Source organism: Nannospalax galili, unplaced genomic scaffold (assembly GCF_000622305.1).
Source record: "Nannospalax galili isolate Female #2095 unplaced genomic scaffold, S.galili_v1.0 scaffold763, whole genome shotgun sequence".
Classification (NCBI taxonomy): Eukaryota; Metazoa; Chordata; class Mammalia; order Rodentia; family Spalacidae; genus Nannospalax; species Nannospalax galili.
Window position 1 is genome coordinate 1,144,159 of NW_008349451.1, and position 18,986 is coordinate 1,163,144.

An 18,986-nucleotide genomic window follows, 5' to 3' on the forward strand; every position below is an offset into this window, starting at 1 on the left:
GTTAGAGTTACAACTGTGAAAATCAGGTGCATAACAGCCATTTTCTGTTGCCTGTAAACTAGGTACTTTGTAGCTACCATTGTGTGACATAACTTGTTCTTCTTTCCTGTGGACACTCAAATTACAATATTTTAAACACAATGATGCTGCAGTAGACATCCACATATATTTCTCTTTTATGGACTATGAATCTGTATACATCATTACAAGTTTATTTCATCATGTTTTTTTTTCTATTTTGTGGTAGAAGGTGCTTGGGATTGAGCCCCAGGCCCTGGACATCTCAGACATCTACCACCGAGGTACATCGCACCCAAGCCATATTATTTTTATCCTTTGTCTTTAAAGAAAAATAAATTATACCAAAAAATACACAATTCCAAGTAATCAGCCTCTTCCTATAACCTCATCCTCCGAGATTGTAAGTTTACTGTGTATCAGAAAACCTAGTTTTTTTTTAAATGTATATACAAACAACTGAAATTTCATCTTTTTTTTTTTTTTTTTTTTTTTTTTGAGACAGGGTCTCCCTGTAGCTCCAGCTGGCCTGGAACTCACTATGTAGACCAGGTTGGCCTGGAACTCAGAAATCCCAGTTCCTTTGCCTCCCAGGTGCTGGGATTAAAGGCATGCACCACCACCACACCTGGCAAATAGAAATATTTTTTAATCTTTCATTACAAAATTGCGTGCATGGCCTGTGCGATGTGGGTGCATGTGTATGGAGGTCAGAGGACCCTTTGGAGCTGTTCTCCCCACCATTACGTAAGTTATGGGGCTAGAACTCAGGCTTGTGCAGGAAGTGCGTTGACCACAAGCCACTGAGTTCTTTGGACTTTTTAATACTTCTGGTGTATAAGTGTATTGCCTGCATATGTGTAAGTGCACCTATGTCATGCAGTACCTGCAGAGGTCACATGTTGGATTCCCTTGGAACTGGAGTTATGGATGGTTACTAGCCACCATGGGGGTGCTAGGAACCAAACCCAGATCTTCCGCAGAGCAGCCAGTGCTCTTCACTGCTGAGCGTCTCTCCAGCCCCTTGACTTGGCTTTTAAGTTAATGATATCCTTGCATTCTATTTTTCTATGTCAGCAAAAGAAAGCAATTAACCCACTTTTTAAAAACACCAAAGCCTTCAGAAAACATCAATGGTTAGCTCTGTGACCATGTCAGAATCACTCATCCTGAAAACACCTCAAGCAGCACACTCAGGAAGAGTACATGTAAGCTTCAGTAAAAAACCACGAAGCAAGCTGATCAGAATCCAGGCCCTAATGATAAGTCCTTGTGGCTGCAGAGAACCCCCGACCGAGGCACTCGGCACCCAGAGGAAGATCAGCAGCGTTGTCCTTGGCTCCTTTAAAACCGAAGTATTTGGTCTGATCCTGCTTTCAAATTTACCATCTGTGGCCAGATGCTTGGAGTTCTCCCGAGAGTCTCTCAGAGGTCAGCTTGCTGTCTGCTAGATGTATTTGAAGATCTGTTGTCAAGGCAAAACGCCGAAAAAGGGAGGTGGGAGGGCTAGAGAGGTAGTTCAGTAGTTAGGAGCATTGACTGTTCTTACAGAGGACTCACATTCAATGCCCAGCACCCACATGGTGGCTACCAACCATTCCTCTGGTCTGCAGTTACTGTATGACGGGTGCACTTACATACATGCAAGCAAAACATACACACAAAAATTAGAAAGCCCAAAAGCAAGTAAATGCAAAATGCCCACACTAACAATCAGGCCATGAGCATTTGGAGTCTGGCCCTAGTGACCTATGGTGTCTGTTGGGGACCCCTGTTGTGTAAAGCAGCAGTCTCTCCATGTCCGGATAGCCCATGGGCTCGGCTTCATATGCAGAGACTCCTTTTATCAGCAGGGTGCCTTCCCAGCATCTTCCTGACTCATCTTTTGAAGTAGCCGTCACAGAAACATGGCCTCCGGCTCTGAAACTGCCAGATTTTCCTGTGTGATTTTCAGACAATGTCTGGCAGCCTGGCAGGAGCCCACCACCACATGTAAATGAGGCATCCTAAAAGTACCTATCAGCTAAGGCTTTTACCACTACCCCCACAGTATAAAGTATCCTGGTTTTCCCTCAACAATCGAAGCTGGATCACTAAGGCCTGGAGCCGAGCTGAGTCACTGAATAAAGGAGCTGTACCACTGACTGAGCTGAGTTCTGTGTCTTACTGCCTACGATTCAGTCTCCCCGGGGGGTGCTATCCTTCCGTGGAAATCCAGCTTTCGCCGTCTCCGCACCTTCCGGCAGCTGACGGATCTCGTATCTCGAGGAAGTGCATGGTGGATTGGGACGGAACCCGGCCGGGCCAGCCCCAGTAGCAGAGAGCCTCAGCAACGCAGAGAGCCAGGGACCCAAACAGCAACACGATGCGGGACCCGCCGCACCCCAGGTGCGCGCAGGAGACGGGCGCCACACCCAACAGCTGGCGCTCCGAGATCCCTGCGCCCCCATAATGTCTTAAACAAACCTAGCCTCAAGAAAAATAACTTCGTCATCCTTGGCTACATAGCAAGCCTAAAGCCAGCCTTGGCCACATGAGATCCTGTCTCAAAACTAAATGAGCCACGCATGGTGGCACATGCTTTGATCCCAGCACTCGGGAGGCAGAAACAGGCAGATCTGAGATTGAGGCCAGCTGGGGCTGCAAGGGAGACCATGTCTCAAAAAGACCAAATAAAAATGTACACACACCATAACACATCACCCTGGATTTATTTCACTTCCTATTATCTGTAAACTGAACTTACGATTTTTACAGAGTAATTTTGTTTGTATACCTACAAAGCTGTCCCCCATCCTGTCACTATGAAACAAATTAATTAGGAAAGACTTCTAGGAACATTATAATAATGAGGCTTTAAGCATTTTTTCACAATAGATATTACAAAAATTAAACTGGCTTATAAAATAACTTGTATTTCCCTTCAAGTTCTTCCTTTCACAGTTCTAGCCAGTAGTGTCTTCTGACAGTACAGAGAATATAACTTGCCAGCATTCCACACACAAATGTGTGGAGGCGAGTCCCTGCAGTAAGTTTATTTTTTTAAAGGTGTGTCAACTTTGTTGCTACAGTTATAACACAAATAATTTTCCAGAAAATGGTTCACTTTGTAATTTTTCATTGTTTGATACTCAAAGCATGTGCTGGGGCCGGGCGTGGTGGCACACACCTTTAATCCCAGGAGGCAGAGGCAGGCGGGTCTCTGTGAGGTTGGGGCCAGCGTGGGCTACAAAGTGAGTTCCCGGACAGCTGGGGGCCCAGGGGGACCCTGTCTTCACAAAACAAAAAAAAAAAAAAAAAAAAAAAAGTGAAAGCTGAAGATTCTTCCAGTGACATGAAATTTCAATAACCTACTAAGCTTTGAGGAAACTTTAAAAAGAATCATCAGTTAAACAGTGGTGACCGCACAAAGGTGAGGGTACAGCACAACCAGCTGAGGCTTCTCTCCCTCATGTCAGAGGCCTGCGCACAACATCCCAGAGCTCACTGCAGTGCTCCGACAGGTGAAGGAAAGACAGCCCAGGGCATCCTGGGGTTCTTTAGAGACACGGGGGGTGTCCAAGCAGGAGCTCCTTAGAAAACAGGCCCTACAAAAAGCAGCGCCACCAAACGCTCATTGTAGTGGATTTGCTCAGTGCCTCAGAACGAGATGGAGACACAGGTGGCCTTGGTAACAGAAGAGCCCTTACCCAAACCTGCTCACCCAGCTCCTTGAGCACACAGAACCACCACGTTAACAAGTTTGATGTCAATGATGCGAGAGGAAGGTCGGGATCAACTTGTCTTTAAACAATCCATGTGTCATCTAAGGGAGTTTAAAATCAAGATCGCCTGTCAACATGATTTTTAATAGGCCCACAAAACAACAAAAAAAGCCAAATCAAATAACAGACATAACTTTATATTACCACTTTAAGCACTAACGGGGAGATAAAATTGAAGGTAATATATTGAATTGTATACTTAAAAATAAGCTGATACATTTTTAATGTATTTTATTACAATTTTTTAGTTGCATAAATATTGGAAAATGGTTATTTTACAGATGAGAGAGGATGCTAAGTAATTAAACTGCTTTCAGTCAAGAGGGCATTTTCCTTCTATTCTGACGTTCAAGGGTATCAAATCCTTGGATCTCCACACACACACAGCAGGTAAGGCACCAGTACAGTACTTGACTCTCACCAGAAGCTTAGACTCAGAACTGTGAAGGAGTCACACAAAGAAACCACAGCATTTTAGGAGAACCTTGGCTTTTATTTTTTGGTGTACCTATTTTATGGACACAGTGATGTTTTTATAAACCAGTCACGTGGAAATAAGGAAAAGTTTCTACCACCAAGTCTGTGTTCACCGCTGTCATGTCACTTAGAATCCTCTAACGCCCTGGCGAGGCCTCCCAATGTCTCAGCCCCCTGTATCAGCAAGGCACCATCCTGTCCCCCAGAGCCTTGACTGCACATTGGACCTGCATTGGGGACAGCGGGGCAGTCTGGACAGGAACTCCAGGGCTGAGGCACACTGACCAAGCCCATGGCCATCTACAGAAGTAGGGGTGTCCTCTCTCCAGCTGGTTGCCCCTTCCGGAAGAGTTCTTTGATCTGGGTGAGTCGGCCATAGAGCCGCTCTCTCAGGGGAGGGGTGTGGTAGCTGGGGTCCAGAATGTTCGTCACTCTACGTTCTCTCTCTTGCTTCCACAGCTTGTAGGGGTGGGGAGGGAATGGGGGCTGTCCTCTTTCTCTTCGGATCTGCAATGTAATTCCGCTGACCGCCAGCATCCCCCACACCGTCAGGATGATGAAGTCTAGAAATAAAAAGGAGAGAAGCATCCTTTGAACTATTGGGATTTTATTTGGGGGTTGTTTTGGTCTTTGAGACAGATTCTGAACCTGTACCACAAGCTAACCTTAAACTTGTGACAATCCTCCTCCCTTAGCCTCCCACGTGCTTGGTTGTAGACATGAGCTAGTATTTTCAGATGTTTATTTTTATTTATTTAATTTGTCTTTTTGAGACAGGGTCTCCCTGTAGCTCCAGCTGGCTTCAAAATCACGGAGACCCACCTGCCTCTGCCTCCCTCTGCTGGGATTAAAGGGATTCACCACCACGCCCAGCTTAAATTTTGTTTTTAATTTAAAATTTTTCTGAATTGTATATGCACGTGTGTGGAAGCAGAGGTGGGCGTCAGGTCTCTCCTATCACTCTTATTTTTATGTGTATGTATTGCATGCATGTATGCAAGTGCACCACTGTGTCATGTGATGCCTGAGGAGGACAGAGGGGGCATGTAGGTGCTGGGATTCTAACCTGGCTCCTCTGCAAGAGTGGCCCAGTGCTCTTAACTGCTGAGCATCTATCTCTCCAGCCCCTTCTCTCTACTTTTAGAAGCCTCAGGGATCCTTTGTGTCTCCGCCCCTCCGTGCTGGGTTTAAAAACACACACTGCCACGCCTGGCTTTTTAATGGGTTCTGAGGACTCTGAACTCGGGTCCTTAGGTTTACACTCAGCACCTGAGCCTGAGCTTTTCCCAGTCCTTCCTCTCCCCTAGCCTTTCTCCCTTTTCCTCTTTCTTCCCTCCTCTCTTCCAGTTTAATACTTTATTTTATGTGTATGTAAGCGCACCTGTGTCATGGAATGCCCACAGAGATCAGAAGAGGGCATCAGATCCCCTGAAACTGGAGTTACAGATGGTTGTGGGCCACCATGTGGGTGCTGGGAACCAAATCCAGGTTCTCTGCAAAAGCAGCCAGTGCTCTTAACCACTGAACCAGCTCTCCAGCCCCTCTTCCATTTTCTTTTGAGATGGGGGCCTTAATTCTTATGCAAGACTGGCCTGGAACTCACTCTGAACCTAGGCTGGCCTCAAACTCAGGGCAGTCCTCCAGTCTCAGCTCCCCAAGTGCTGGGAGTTCAGATGTGTGCCACCACGGCTGATGCTGTGCTCTCATGTGTCAAATTTAATGTATAACAACACTACTCATTTGCTTCTTTCTAGTATCAGATGTATTAGGAATCCAAATACAATGTATTTCCTCATGTATAAACCAAGGAGGGGATGCCACAGTCTTGTTTTTGAACTAGAAACATTCTATTACAGACACCCAAGGCAGGTGCTGAGCGGGTCTGCTGTGTGGCTCCCTGGAGCTCCAGCATTACATGCAGTGCCCACAGGCAAGGCTGACCCAAGGGTTTTGCAGAAGCGAGTGGAGGGAAAGGCAGTGACCTGGCTACTGTCCACATACTCCAGTCTACTCCCCGAAGACTCCTATAGAGAGGACACCCCAGACCCTGCCATGTTTCCAGACAACACGTTTCTTGGCATCATTTCACGGTCTCCACCACTGACCCCTTAATCCAGGTAGAAAGATCTGGAAAACAGTCTCCAAGGAGACAAAGATTTGTCCTAAAAACTCACAATTGGCTGGGCATAGTGGCGCACGCCTGTAGTCCCAGCACTTGGGAGGCAGAGGCAGGGGGGTCTCTGTGAGTTCAAAGGCACCCTGATCTACATAGTGAGTTCCAGGACAGCTGGGGCGTCAAGGAGACACCGTCTCAAAAAAAAAAAAAAAAAAAAAAAAACGAAACAGCCCTCACAATCGCCGCCGTGCCCATTTACCATACCCTCAGTTCTAAGGCATGCTTTTCTGTGCTGCATATTTGAATATTTCTGAAATCAAAGTTTGAAAACTTTGTAAACATTATGTGGTGGTCATTTTCTTTTGAAAAATTAATGAAACCCAGGCAGGGTGTATTCCCATGGAGGCTTGAGGCAGGAGGATCACTGTGAGTTTGAGGCCAGCCTTGGTTGTACACTAATACCCTGTCTCAAAAAAAAAAAAAAAAAAAGAAGAATCTGTAATGGACAGCATCTTACAGTCAAGGAAACAGCAGTCACTGGTTAAAACTCACTTTCGCTTTCAGCTAGCAAACTGCAGCTTCATTAAAGGAGGGAAATGGAGAGTAAAAATAAATTAGGCCGTCATGTCCAGGCCTCCTTCAGCCCCACCAGTGGGTGTCAGACCTCTTCCCTGACAGGAACCAACCAGGCATTTCCTCTCTGCCTGAACTGGTGTTTTCAAGTGTTGTTCTCCTGGGTTAGTTAACACTCCTATTTGACCATCGCCTCAGTTCTGGATTTAAGAGTCTCAGGGCTGGAGACATGGCTCAGCGGTTTAAGAGCACTGGCTGCTCTTGCAGAGGGCTTGTCAGTTCCCAGCACCAACATGGCAGCCAACAACCATCTGTAACTCCAGTTCCAGGGGCTCCAGCGCCCTCTTCTGACCTCCTCTGGAATTGCACAACATGGGTGTAGTTACATGCAGGTAATATACTTATATGCAAAAAATAATTTAAAAAATTTTTAAAAAGTCTTACCATTAGTTTGAAAAGGCACACTGAGGTAAGCCCTGCGGAAATCTGTGTTGAGAGCTCGCCTGAGGACATTCAGAGTGATGTAGGAGAGGCTGGTATACATGTAACTGTCAACAGCCAAGACCACCGAGTAGGAGCCAACAACCCCACAAGTCAGGATGTTCAGCTGTGAAGAGGAAGAGGCAGGCGTCACCCTGGCAGAGCAAGGATGGCTTCCAGCTCCCACCCGGGCCTGTCTAGGGAAAGGACTCAAGGAAGGGGTGACACCCTTGGATAGCTATTGTGGGTTCTATCAACACAGCTTAGGTCATGAAAGCACCATATGAGGTTATAGACCGTGACTCCAGTCCCCTAAGATTCTATGCCATGGTGACATGACAGCCCCCCGTTTGTGAAGTATCCTCTGAGAATGAACTATGCAAAACTGCTGAATGATGTTCTCAGAAGACAGCCCTGTTGCTGAGCAACGCATGACTAGACAGGAAATTAGTCTTCGACAACACCATCCAGTCAGGAGCCGCTCTGCAGAGGCTGTTCCTTCAGGATGCTGTGTTAGGATGTACTCAAACCTGAAGCTCCATTTGGAGAAAAACAAAGCATACGCTGTGACAGCCACACAAGTACCACTGGGTTCATAGAGATAGCCCCACATCCCTCCCTAGAGAATGCAACAGAGATGGTAGGTGAGCAGCCAGAGGCCCGGGGCAGGGCAGGAAGTGAGCGGCAACCTCAATGCAACACTTACTATTCGGAGGCAGCCCATGAACACCACTGGGATAAGCAGAGCTATACAAGAGAATGTTACCCAGAACACTCCATCGTCATGGAAAACCTTTAGGTTTCCTGGGAAAGTAGAGAGAAATCGAGAATGAATAGGATGTTCCCAAAGTTAAATTTCATTTTCTGGGTGTCTGGACCCAAAAGCCAAGGACTGTGCTGATGGCCAGAAACAGGTGCTTTTCTTCATGATCAATATGGTGCCCTTTGAAGGGGGTGCTATGATTCACTTAATAGTCTGAAGGTTTCAAACTTTTTAAAAGCACCTGAGTATGGTGGCTCCCACCTGCAATCCTTGTACTCAGGAGGCTGAGACAGGAGGACTGCCACAAGTCCAAGGCCAGCCTGGGCTGCAGAGGGAGACTTTAGCTTAAAATAAATAAATTAATTTTAAACAATGGGGCTAGAGCGATTGGTCAGTGGTTAAGAGTACTTGCTATTCTTGCAGAGACCTGAGCTCAGTTCCCAGCACCCACATAAGATGGCTCACAACCACCTGTAATTCCAGCTCCAGGGGATCTAATAATTCCCTTGCCTCTGCAGGCAGTGCATACACATGAACACATACATACCCTACACAGTTAAAAAGTAATGAAAACTATGCCAGGCATGGTGCTGCACACCTTTAATCCCAGCACTTGGGAGGCAGAGGCAGGTGGATCTCTGTGAGTTCCAGGCCAGCCTGGTCTACATAGTGAGTTACAGGTCAGCTGGGGCTACAGGGAGACCCTGCCTCAAAAAGACCTTAAAAAAAAAAAGTAATGAAAAAAAATTTTTAATATTTATTTTATATGTGTATGAGTGTATTGCCTGCGTGTAGGTAAGTGCACCCGTGTCATGCAATGCCTGCAGAACCCAGAAGAGGCTGTCGGATCCCCTGGAACTGAAGTTATGGACAGTTGTTAGCTGCTATGTGGATGCTGGGATTTGAACCCAGGTCTTCTGCAAGAACAACCAGTGTTCTTAACCACTGAGCCATGTCTCCAGCCCCCGCCCCAAAATTTTTAAGTAAAATGAAAAAAGCCACCTCTGTTTTGCCATAAAAGCCCTGTTTACTTGTGTTGATTTTAACAGAAGCCCATGGAGGGCTGTCACTAAGGACATTCTAAGATCCTCTAATAGAGTCCTCTGAGGAGGAAGGAGGGCTTGTATCTGAGCTGGTCCTCTCTCACGTCGTCTCTGCAAGCATCATGACTCTTCAGGAAGAGAATGCAGCCAATTCCTGATGATCCAAACTCCTCACCAGCTTCAGAGAGCCCAAATGAAATCTTCCCGAATGTGCCTGGTACATGGCCAGAATTGGCATCTCATACCCAGCGGAGTGAAGAAAGCCCCAGAGGCAATGAAGAAGCCCAGCACGAGTCCAACACACAGCATGCAGAGTAGGAGGGTCCCAAAACGCCACCAAGCAGCCACCAGAAGGACTCCACCGGCACTGCCGGCCACGGCTGTGAGCACCAGACGAACTGCACAGGGAGAGGATGGGGGCAGGTCAGTGGGCTTCAACCCAAGCTTCAGACACATGGGGGCAGCCTGCACGTCCCTAAGGAGCTGACTCCGGGGCCAGGGACAGACTAGTTGGTCTTAAGTTGGGAAGAAAAGGTGACAAGCACCCTGTGGAGTGGGGCTGTGAGGGGCGACGCTGAGGGTGTGTCAGTTAACAGAGTGCTCGGTGGGGTTCAGTCCCCAGCACTGCATAAATCAGGAATGACCAGAAGTTCAAGGTCAGCCTCTGCTACATAGTGAGTTCCAGGACAGTCTAAGTTACATGAGACGCTGTTTCAAAGAACAGAAAATGAGGTTAGGTAGGAGACTGTTGGGGTTATTTTTATCTTTAGGGGACCCCTGGTATTTTGAGGCAGGGTCTTACTCTGCAGTCCACACTGGCCATAAACTCATGGTGATCCTCTTGCCTCAGTCTCCCACATACCAGAGTAGCAGATTTGCCTGTTTTTATGGCGCCGGTATCTCACAGGCTAGGCAAGTGCTTAGCTGCTGAGCCACCCTCAACCGACCGCCTCCTTGTTTAGTCTCTATGTAGAACAGGCCGCCCTCAGACACAGAATCCTCCTGCCTTAGCTTCCTGACTGCTGGACTTAGAGGCATGTATGCATCATCAACCCTGGCCCTAGCTCTCATTTCGTTTTCTTTTTTTTCTCCCCATTCATTTTGTTTTCTAGAGAAAGTGCTTCACTCTGTAGCCTAGGCTGGCCCAGAACTTACTCTAACAACATACACCAACCTGGAACTGACTCCTGAGTGTGAGGCAAACAGTTTCAACATAAAAACAATCTCAACATTTCGATTACGTAGTGTATGTCTCCCACACAGGTCGCGGCTGGAACATAAGCACATTTTTCTAAACGCCCAGAAGCTCACCACACAGATTAAAAGCCCAGGAGGGTAGGTCTGAATGAAGCTGGAAATGGGTTCAGAGCACAGGCGGCCCAACATCTCAGGCATGGTGCCTGTGACCCGCAGCACAGGTCAGACAGCAGAAGACAAGGTGCAAATGGCAGCTTCCCCACTGCACCTCGGGTTAGAGTGGCATCTTCACCTACCATCATACTTAAGGGATGTCAGTCTAGTAATCAGGATATAAAAGAAGAATCCCAGGAAGATGAAGCCGATGAAGAACAATTCTGGGAATAAACCAGCAAACAGGGAAGAATATATATGGTTAGGTTCTCTCTTCACAATGCAGTTGAGACATCTAATGTACAAGTACATGCTTATTTATACATTATGGCAATTCACAGAAGAAAAGAATTATCTAAAAGGTAGGGAAGGGCTGGAGAGATGCTCAGTGGTTAAGAGCACTGGCTGCTCTTGCAGAGGACCCGGGTTTGGTTCCAGCACCCACACGGCGGCTAACAACTGTCTGTAAGTTCCGGGAATCTGACGCCCTCTTCTGACCTGTCTCACTTGTTTCCTTCTGAGGCTGACGCTCCCAGAGCTGAGCAGACATTTCAGTCTGACGGCTCAGCACAGCCCCAGCCTGATTTCTATGAACTCAAGCCCATCACTGCAAATCCACGTTTCCGCCATCACGATGTTTCTAATCTCACTGACCTTCAGTCAACTAGCAGACCAAAGAATCGAAGAAGCCTGCCATAAAACCCAATGTTAGTCTCTGTCTTACGAGGAAGATTGCACTCTGTTGTTTAGAGAAGAGGAAAAACAAAAGTGCAGACCAGCTGGGGGAGGAATCAGCCACAGAACCAGCTGGAAATCTAGAAACAGTCACACTCCTTCACAAGTAAGTGTACCCGCAGCATGCAGCAGGGACCCAGAACTAGCACATATGTCAGAAAAGATACCTGTTTTCCAGAATCTGTGTCCAAAGAAACAAATGAAGAGGCCAAGCAGGGCAAACAGCGTGGAGAACACTTTGGTAGATAGTCTTCCTGAAAACAGAACATTGAGTGAATAAATGCAACCATATTTAATTACTGAGTAAAGCCATGAAGAAAGCAAAGCAAGCTGGCCGTCATGAATTCTACGTGACTATCATTTCTCTTGAAATATCCTTATTCCCCTAATGAGTCCATCTATACAACGAAGAAATACCAATGGCTGCTTTCATAACAGAGAAATCAGGCACTAATGCTCCTGATAGAGGTACGCCACACTAACTATGAGATATCCTCAGGAAGGGTGTGGGGCAGAAAGAGCAGCCCTAAAACAATTTCTGTTTCTTCAACAAACTCAAGGAGAAAGAGTGGAGCGACTGGGTTAAAGGAAACTCGTGAGATGCATGAACTAAATGTAGACCTCACCGACAACCTGATTTAGCCAGCTGTGGTAGCATGCACCTATAACCCCAGCACTGGAAGGCTGAGGCAGGAGGATCATCCCACGTCTGAGACCAACCTGTGCTACACATTGAGTTCCAGGCTAGCCTGAAATAAAGAGTAAGACCGTCTTTTAAAAAAAAAAAACAAAACCAAAAAACCTACATACACACGAGAATGCTTGTGAGCAAATATTGACCATGAATTTAAAAATCCAATGATGGAGGTGATAAAGGAGAGACAAAACCAGGGTGATGCGCACCTGTAATCCCAGCCCTCTGGAGGCTAAGGCAGGAAGGTTGCAAGTGTGAAGCTAGACTACAGCAGGAAACCCCTTCTTAAAAAGAGAGGTGGGGGAGGGGCTGGGCATGGTGGTACACCTTTAATCCCAGCACTTGGGAGCACCTGGAAGGTAAGGCAGGTGGCTCTCTGTGAGTTCCAGGCCAGCCTGGTCTACATAGAGAGTTCCAGGCCAATCAGGGCTGTGTGTGAGACCCTGTCTTTAAAAAAAAAAAAAAAAAAAAGCAACAGGGACTCAGTGGACACCAAAGTTTGCTAAGCAAACGTGAAGACCTGAGTTCTAACCCCAGCACCCACATAAAAAGCCAGGCATGGTCTTGTGCATGGTTAAGAGCACTGGCTGCTCTTGCATATGACCAGGTTTAAGTCCCAGCACTCACACGGGTCCTCTTCTCCACAGGCTTTGCATAACATGGGTGCACTTACATACATGCAGACAACATACTCATACACAAAAAAATAAAAACTAATAAATAAAAATTTAAAAAACAACCAAAAAAAAAAATCAATCAAGCCTGTGCCTATAATCCCAGCATTCAAGAGACTGAGGCAGGAGGATGCTGTGAGTTCCAGACCAGTCTGGGCTACAGTGTGAGAGTCTGTTCCAAACAAATAGAAAAACCAATAAATTGCAATGTACTCTATATTAAAGCTCTCCAGTATCAGCAATATCAACGCCATGATGGCACAACAGGCACCCCGTCAAGGGAAAACCACACCCACTGAATTCACTGTCCTCATCAAGATGAACATAAGAACAAGCCTGCCACACATTCCACCACACCAAACGCTTAAGAATGCTCAGACGGGAGCTGGAGAGGTGGCTCATTGAATTAGAACACCAGCTGCTCTCACAGAGGACCAGGGTTTGATTCCCAGAAGCCATATGGTGGTTATCAACCATTAGTAACTCCAGTTCCTGGAGACATGACACCCTCTTCCGGCCTCCTCAGGCATCACACGCATATGGTGCACTTTTTTTTTTTTTCAGTCTTTTTGAGACAGGGTCTCCCTGTAGCCCCAGCTGTCCTGGAACTCACTATGGAGACCAGGCTGGCCTTGAACTCACAGAGATCTGCCTGCCTCTGCCTCCCAAGTGCTGGGATCAAAGGTGTGTGCCACCATGCCCAGCTTCATGGTGCACTTTTAAAAAAATATTTTATTTTTATTTTATGTGTATGTGTGTATTGCCTGCATGTAGGTAAGTGCACCCGTGTTGTGCAATGACTGTGGAGGACAGAAGAGGCTGTCGGATCCCCGGAACTGGAGTTAACTGACAGTTGTTAGCTGCCACGAGGGTGCTGGGATTCGAGCCTGGGTCTTCTGCAAGAACAGTCAGTGTTCTTAACAGCTGAGCCATCTCTCCAGCCCCACATGGTGCATTTATATACAATATACTCAATAACATAAAATTTAAAAATATATTTTTAAAACCTTGCCCATAGTTACCCATTATTTCTTGATATCTGAGAGGAACTCCCTATCATGGCCCCTTCCTCCAGAGGAACAGGGAAGAATTATTCAAATAAATCCCAGGACAAGGAAGGTTTCAGGAGAACATTCTCAGCCAGCAGTGGTGACACATGCCTGTAATGCCAGCACCTGGGAGGTGAAGGCAGGAGTTCAAGGTCATCCTCAACTACACAGTAAGTTTGATGTCAGTGTTGCCTACATGAGACCCTGCCTCAAAACAAAAAACCCAATTGAAGGAGCTGGAGAGATGCTCAGAGGTTAAGAGCACTGGCTGCTCTTGCAGAGGACTGAGGTCAGTTCCCAGCACCCACCTGGCGGCTAACAATCATCTATAACTCCAGTTCCAGGGGATCTGATGCCTTCTTCTGGCACAAATGTGTTGCACATACATACATCAGGCACATACACAGACACACACACACAAAATAAATACTTTAAAATTTTTAATTAAAGTTATGTGAGTAGAAACTAGAGATAACAGAGGGAATCCTTTCGGTGGCAGTGAGGACAGAGGGGTAAACAGAACAGGAAGACAGGAGAGTCAGCACTTGGTGTCTCCAACCCTCTCAGTGACGAGACGTCTGACACACAAGGTTTTATTAACAGGCACCAAGGACACATCCCCCTGCCACACGTTCAGGAAGAGCCTGGTACAGGTTAAGCTTAAAGTAAAAGGACCAACATCACCAAGAGACCTTGACAACAGGGCATGGACAGAGCAAGCCTGGGGACTTCCTGAACAGCAATGGCTCTGCTGTGAGTCAAGGGAAGGGAAGGGAGGAGCCCTTCTAAGGGAATGGGGAATCCCATCTGTATCAGCTTAAAATACAAACTCACACTGGGCGTGGTATCGCATGCCTCTAATCCCGGCAGAGGTAGGATCTATGAGATGGAGACCAGCCTGGTCTACATAGCAAGATCCAGGCCAGCTGGGGCTACAGGGTGACCCTGTCTCAAAATGCAAAAATAAGCAAGGACTAGAGAGATGCTCAGCAGTTAAAAACACTGGCTGTTCTTGCAGAGGACCAGGGTTCAAATCCCAGCACCCACATGGTGGCTAACAACCGTCCATAACTCCAGTTCCAGGGGATCTGACACCCTCTCTGTCCTCTGTGGGCATTGCATGACATGGGTGCAGTCACACACATGCAGGCAATACACTCATACACATAAAATAAAAATAAACAAAAGTCACACCTCCATCTTGCATTCACCCCCAAGGACCTCGAGCATGGGTGGTCATGTATATGTCAGCTGACAGAGTAAACTTTGTGACCACACATCAGTCAGGCTTTGGACCCCTCTCCTGGGCCCTCTGTGCACATCGTTGCAAAATTCAGTTTCAACAAGATCTCTGATATCTCGGATTAGCAAGAATCAGCCTTCCTGTTATGTCATCAACCTCAGTGTCTGATGGTTCCTCATCCTTTACTCTCCCCAGGTGATGTCCGATCACTCTGACCTCTCCTCAGCAAGAATCCCCAGGCTGCACTTTTTACAGAACACCACACAGACCCCTGAGCTTGCCTCTTGGTAATTCCTCCTCTGACCCCACCCTGCTACTTGGATGTCAATTTCTACTTGCCCATGCTGTCTTAGAGCTGAGCCCACTCACTCTCCCCACTGCAAAATCTCACTGCAGCATCCCTACCGTTGCCAGACCCCCTTCCTTTAACTAGCCTTCCTCCCTGTGCTTTAACATGAGTCACTGAGGGGCTGGGAATACAGCTCAGAGGTGGGGCACTTTCCTAGCATGCACAAGGCCCTGGGTTCAACCCTCAGTACCAAAAATGAGTATTGTAGGAGCAGAAGGGTTGAGACAGGGTCTCACGTAGTCCAGACTGGCCTCTAACACAGTAATGTTGCGGAAGATAATCTTAACTCCTGATCCTTCTGCCTGCAATTCCCAAGTGCTGGAAAACAGGCCTGTGTTACTGGGCCTGGCCTTCAAATGTTCTTCTTTAACTGCACCGTACCGCTCTGGCAGGAGAGCCCTAAGCTGTGGCTCTAACCACAACTAACGGACTTCTTTAGAGCAGAGTTCCTTGAAAGAGCTACTTGAGCTCTTCCGATTCCTGTCCTGTTTGCTCCCACAGACACCAGTGACCTCCGCACTGTCAAAACCAACGATCATTTTCAACAGAACTTATCTTCAGCTTCTCACAAAATTGGCCACTCTACCTCAAAACCATTTCTCATGCTGTCCTCATAAGACACCCCTTTCTGCTTCCCCCTCCTGGCTGCTCTTTCTCAGGAGGATCTTTTTGGGTTTCCTAAGCTCAGCGCACTAGCACACCCAGGGCCCAAGCTCCAGACTCCTCTTTTCCAAATTCTCACTCTACACGCACCATCCAGGCTCTGGGCTACATACCACATCTTTAACCGGATATTCCCCAGCCCAGGCCTCCCTACATTCCACACCTGATACATCTAACCAACTACAGACTGAACATGTCCCTGAGAATGCTTCACAGGGCCCACAAGTCTCAGGTCGCCCGAGTCCACTGCCATGGTCCTTCCCACTTGGGTGAAAGGCATCTCTCCCTCTAGTCACTCAGGCCCCACACTACGAAGCCATCTGTCTTTGTTTCTTTTCCTGTTGCTGTGATAAAATACCCTGACAAAAGCATCTTAAGGCCAGTTCACTGTTCCAAGGTTCAGCCCCCCACGGTGGTGATGTCACAGCGGCAGGAACTTGAGGGAGCAGGTGGCGTTGCATCTGCAGACAAGACGCAGACCAGCAAGTGGCCAACATGCTAGTGCTTGGCTTGCTTTCTCCACCTTCCAGGATCCCCTGTCAAGGAAACTGTCCCCAATGGTCTTGCCACATCAATTAACAATCAAGACGATCCCCCACAACCACGCCCTGAGCCTGCCTCGATTGCAGGTGATTCCAGAATCATCAAGCTGGCATCACTACCCATCACACATCCTGTCGGTACTCTCTCCCCTCTCCCATCCAATCCACCCTCACACCCCACTTCCAGCTGTCATTGGCCAACCTGTGACAGTCTGTCACGACGTTAGAGAATGCCGCTTGACAAACTCCTGGTAACAAAAGTTCAGGCAAAGACCACAGGGGCCGAAACTACTGAGTGTAGAAAGACTTATAACACTCAACTCCCAGAAGATACAGCATGTCACAGTCAGAGGTCAACATGACACACCTGAGTCACCTGGGAACAGGGAACTGACTTGAGGAATTTCCTCCATCTGACAGCCCCCTCTCAACCTTTCCCCTCCTACAATACTCATTTTTGGTACTGAGGGTTGAACCCAGGGCCTCGTGCATGCTAGGAAAGTGCCCCACCTCTAAGCTGTATTCCCAGCCCCTCAGTGACTCATGTTAAAGCACAGGGAGGAAGGCTAGTTAAAGGAAGGGGGTCTGGCAACAGGTGGGCCTGGGCTGTATAAAGTAGCTGATGAGCCAGGGGAAGCAGGCCAGTGAGAGCCTCCATGGTCTCTGCTTCAAGCTCTTGCCTTGAGCTCCTGCCTTGCTTTTCCTTGATGATGTTGACGACAGATTTCGGTCAGTATTTTATCACAGCAACAGAGAGGCAAACTACAGATCTGACTAGAACCTGTGAGCTAAAGCAAGTCCTTTCCTTCCCGTGCTGCTTTTGGTCTTGGTGTCTGTGGTGGTTTGAATGAAAGTGTCCCCCATAGGCTCCGAGTAGTTGGACATTTTGTCCCCAGATGGTGGCACTGTTTTGGGAGGTTTTAGAAGGTGTGGCCATCCTGAAGGAAGCACATCACTGGGGATGGGCTTAGAGAGTTCTTAAGCCTTGCCAGATCTCCAGTTGCTCTCTTGCTTCCTGTGTCTGCATAGTGATGTGAGAGCTTAGCTTCTGATGCTCCTGCTCCAGTCACTTCCAGCCACCATGGCTTCCTGCCATGATGGACTGTAATTCCCCTGGAACTGTAAGTTCAAATAAACTCTTCTATTTATAAGTTGCTTTGGTCAGTGCTTCTATCACAACAGAAAAGTGATGAATACAGACGCAATTGTTCTTCTGAGGGTCTGTGAATCTCTGGCAACTAAACCCTGTTCTAACTGCCACCACTGGTCCAGTGCCAGAGAGGTCTAGTACCACAGATAAAAAGGAAGGGCAGGGCAGGGTAAGGCATAAGCAGCCGGAATGGCTATCGTAAACAGGGCTGTAGGAGAGGGACTGCTGGATCACTAACATTCACACAGTGCCACAGGAAAGCTGGAAACTGAGTCGTGTGAATGGACTTGGGGGAGAATCGTCCAAAAAGAGGGTAGGGTAACAGCATGAACGGCTCCAAACTGTGAGCGGCAAGCCAGCGGTCAGGCTGGGAGCAGAAAACACCTTCCAAGAACCCAGAACGATAAGCCTTGAGTCGTGTTTGATTGGCAATTGCATTTGGAAATGGGAAGGAAAGGCTTTTAGATGTGAATAAAAGTTAAAGTGGTGATGTGTGTGAGTAGCAGTCATTATTTATGCACCAGATTAGAAAAAAATTGTGAAAGATCAATGACACACAGTGTTGGCCAGAGGGTCAAGAGAGAGGATGCTCCTGTACACTGTTGCTAAAATCACTGAATCAAAGTATGTTTGTTACTGAGCCAATAATTCCATTTCATGCATGTGAGCTCAAGAAATAAACTCACTTCACACACGTAATGTGCTTTGTGAGAACTGCCTACCTAACTGTGAGCAAACGCAGGAAAAGCCCACTCAGACTGCAACACCTACAGGAAAACGAGTGGAGCTGCAACACATGAAGTCAGCGTGGTCAAAAGTGGGAAGAAAAAGCAACCCACTGAGCAGCGCAGCTAGCTCAGCAGAGCGCACTGTGTGCAGCACATCTGTGTGCTGGCGTGCAGTGCATGCTGCAGAGTCCCATCCGGGACGCTAGTCAAGCTGAAAGCTGCTCATTTCGAGGAGAGAAACATCAGAAGTGCTTGCTGTGCCTGAGTGTACTATGTATGTTAAATGTAAACACTCACGCACTATTGATGTGTTTTTATAGATCCTTTACTTCAGCATGTCACAGTCAAAGTACAGCTAAAGCGGCTATTGAGATGGCTCAGTGGTTAAAAGTGCTCACTGCTCTTGCAGAAGACCCAGGTTCAAATCTCAGGACACACGGCAGCTAACAACCATCTGTAACTACAGTTCCAGGGAATCTGACGGCCTCTTCTGTCCTCTGAGGGCACTGTGCGACACGGGTGCACTTACATACATGCAGGCAATACGCTTGTACACATAAAATAAAAAAATTTAA

General features: G+C 47.3%; 1 protein-coding gene across 2 annotated transcripts in view; it reads right to left on the minus strand.

Annotated features, from left to right (window-relative positions):
• Positions 1–4,254: 4,254 nt before the first annotated feature.
• Tm7sf3 (transmembrane 7 superfamily member 3) overlaps positions 4,255–18,986 on the minus strand; it is a 58,322-nt gene continuing 43,590 nt past the window's right edge. For both annotated transcript variants that reach the window (XM_008846878.3, XM_008846879.3), the window contains 6 exons: positions 11,487–11,573; positions 10,728–10,808; positions 9,480–9,632; positions 8,135–8,232; positions 7,393–7,555; positions 4,255–4,822 (listed from right to left, as the gene is read on the minus strand). In XM_008846878.3, coding sequence (XP_008845100.1) covers positions 4,560–4,822; positions 7,393–7,555; positions 8,135–8,232; positions 9,480–9,632; positions 10,728–10,808; positions 11,487–11,573 — 845 coding nt within the window. In that variant the 3' untranslated portion in view covers positions 4,255–4,559. The remainder of the gene's footprint in view (positions 4,823–7,392; positions 7,556–8,134; positions 8,233–9,479; positions 9,633–10,727; positions 10,809–11,486; positions 11,574–18,986) is intronic.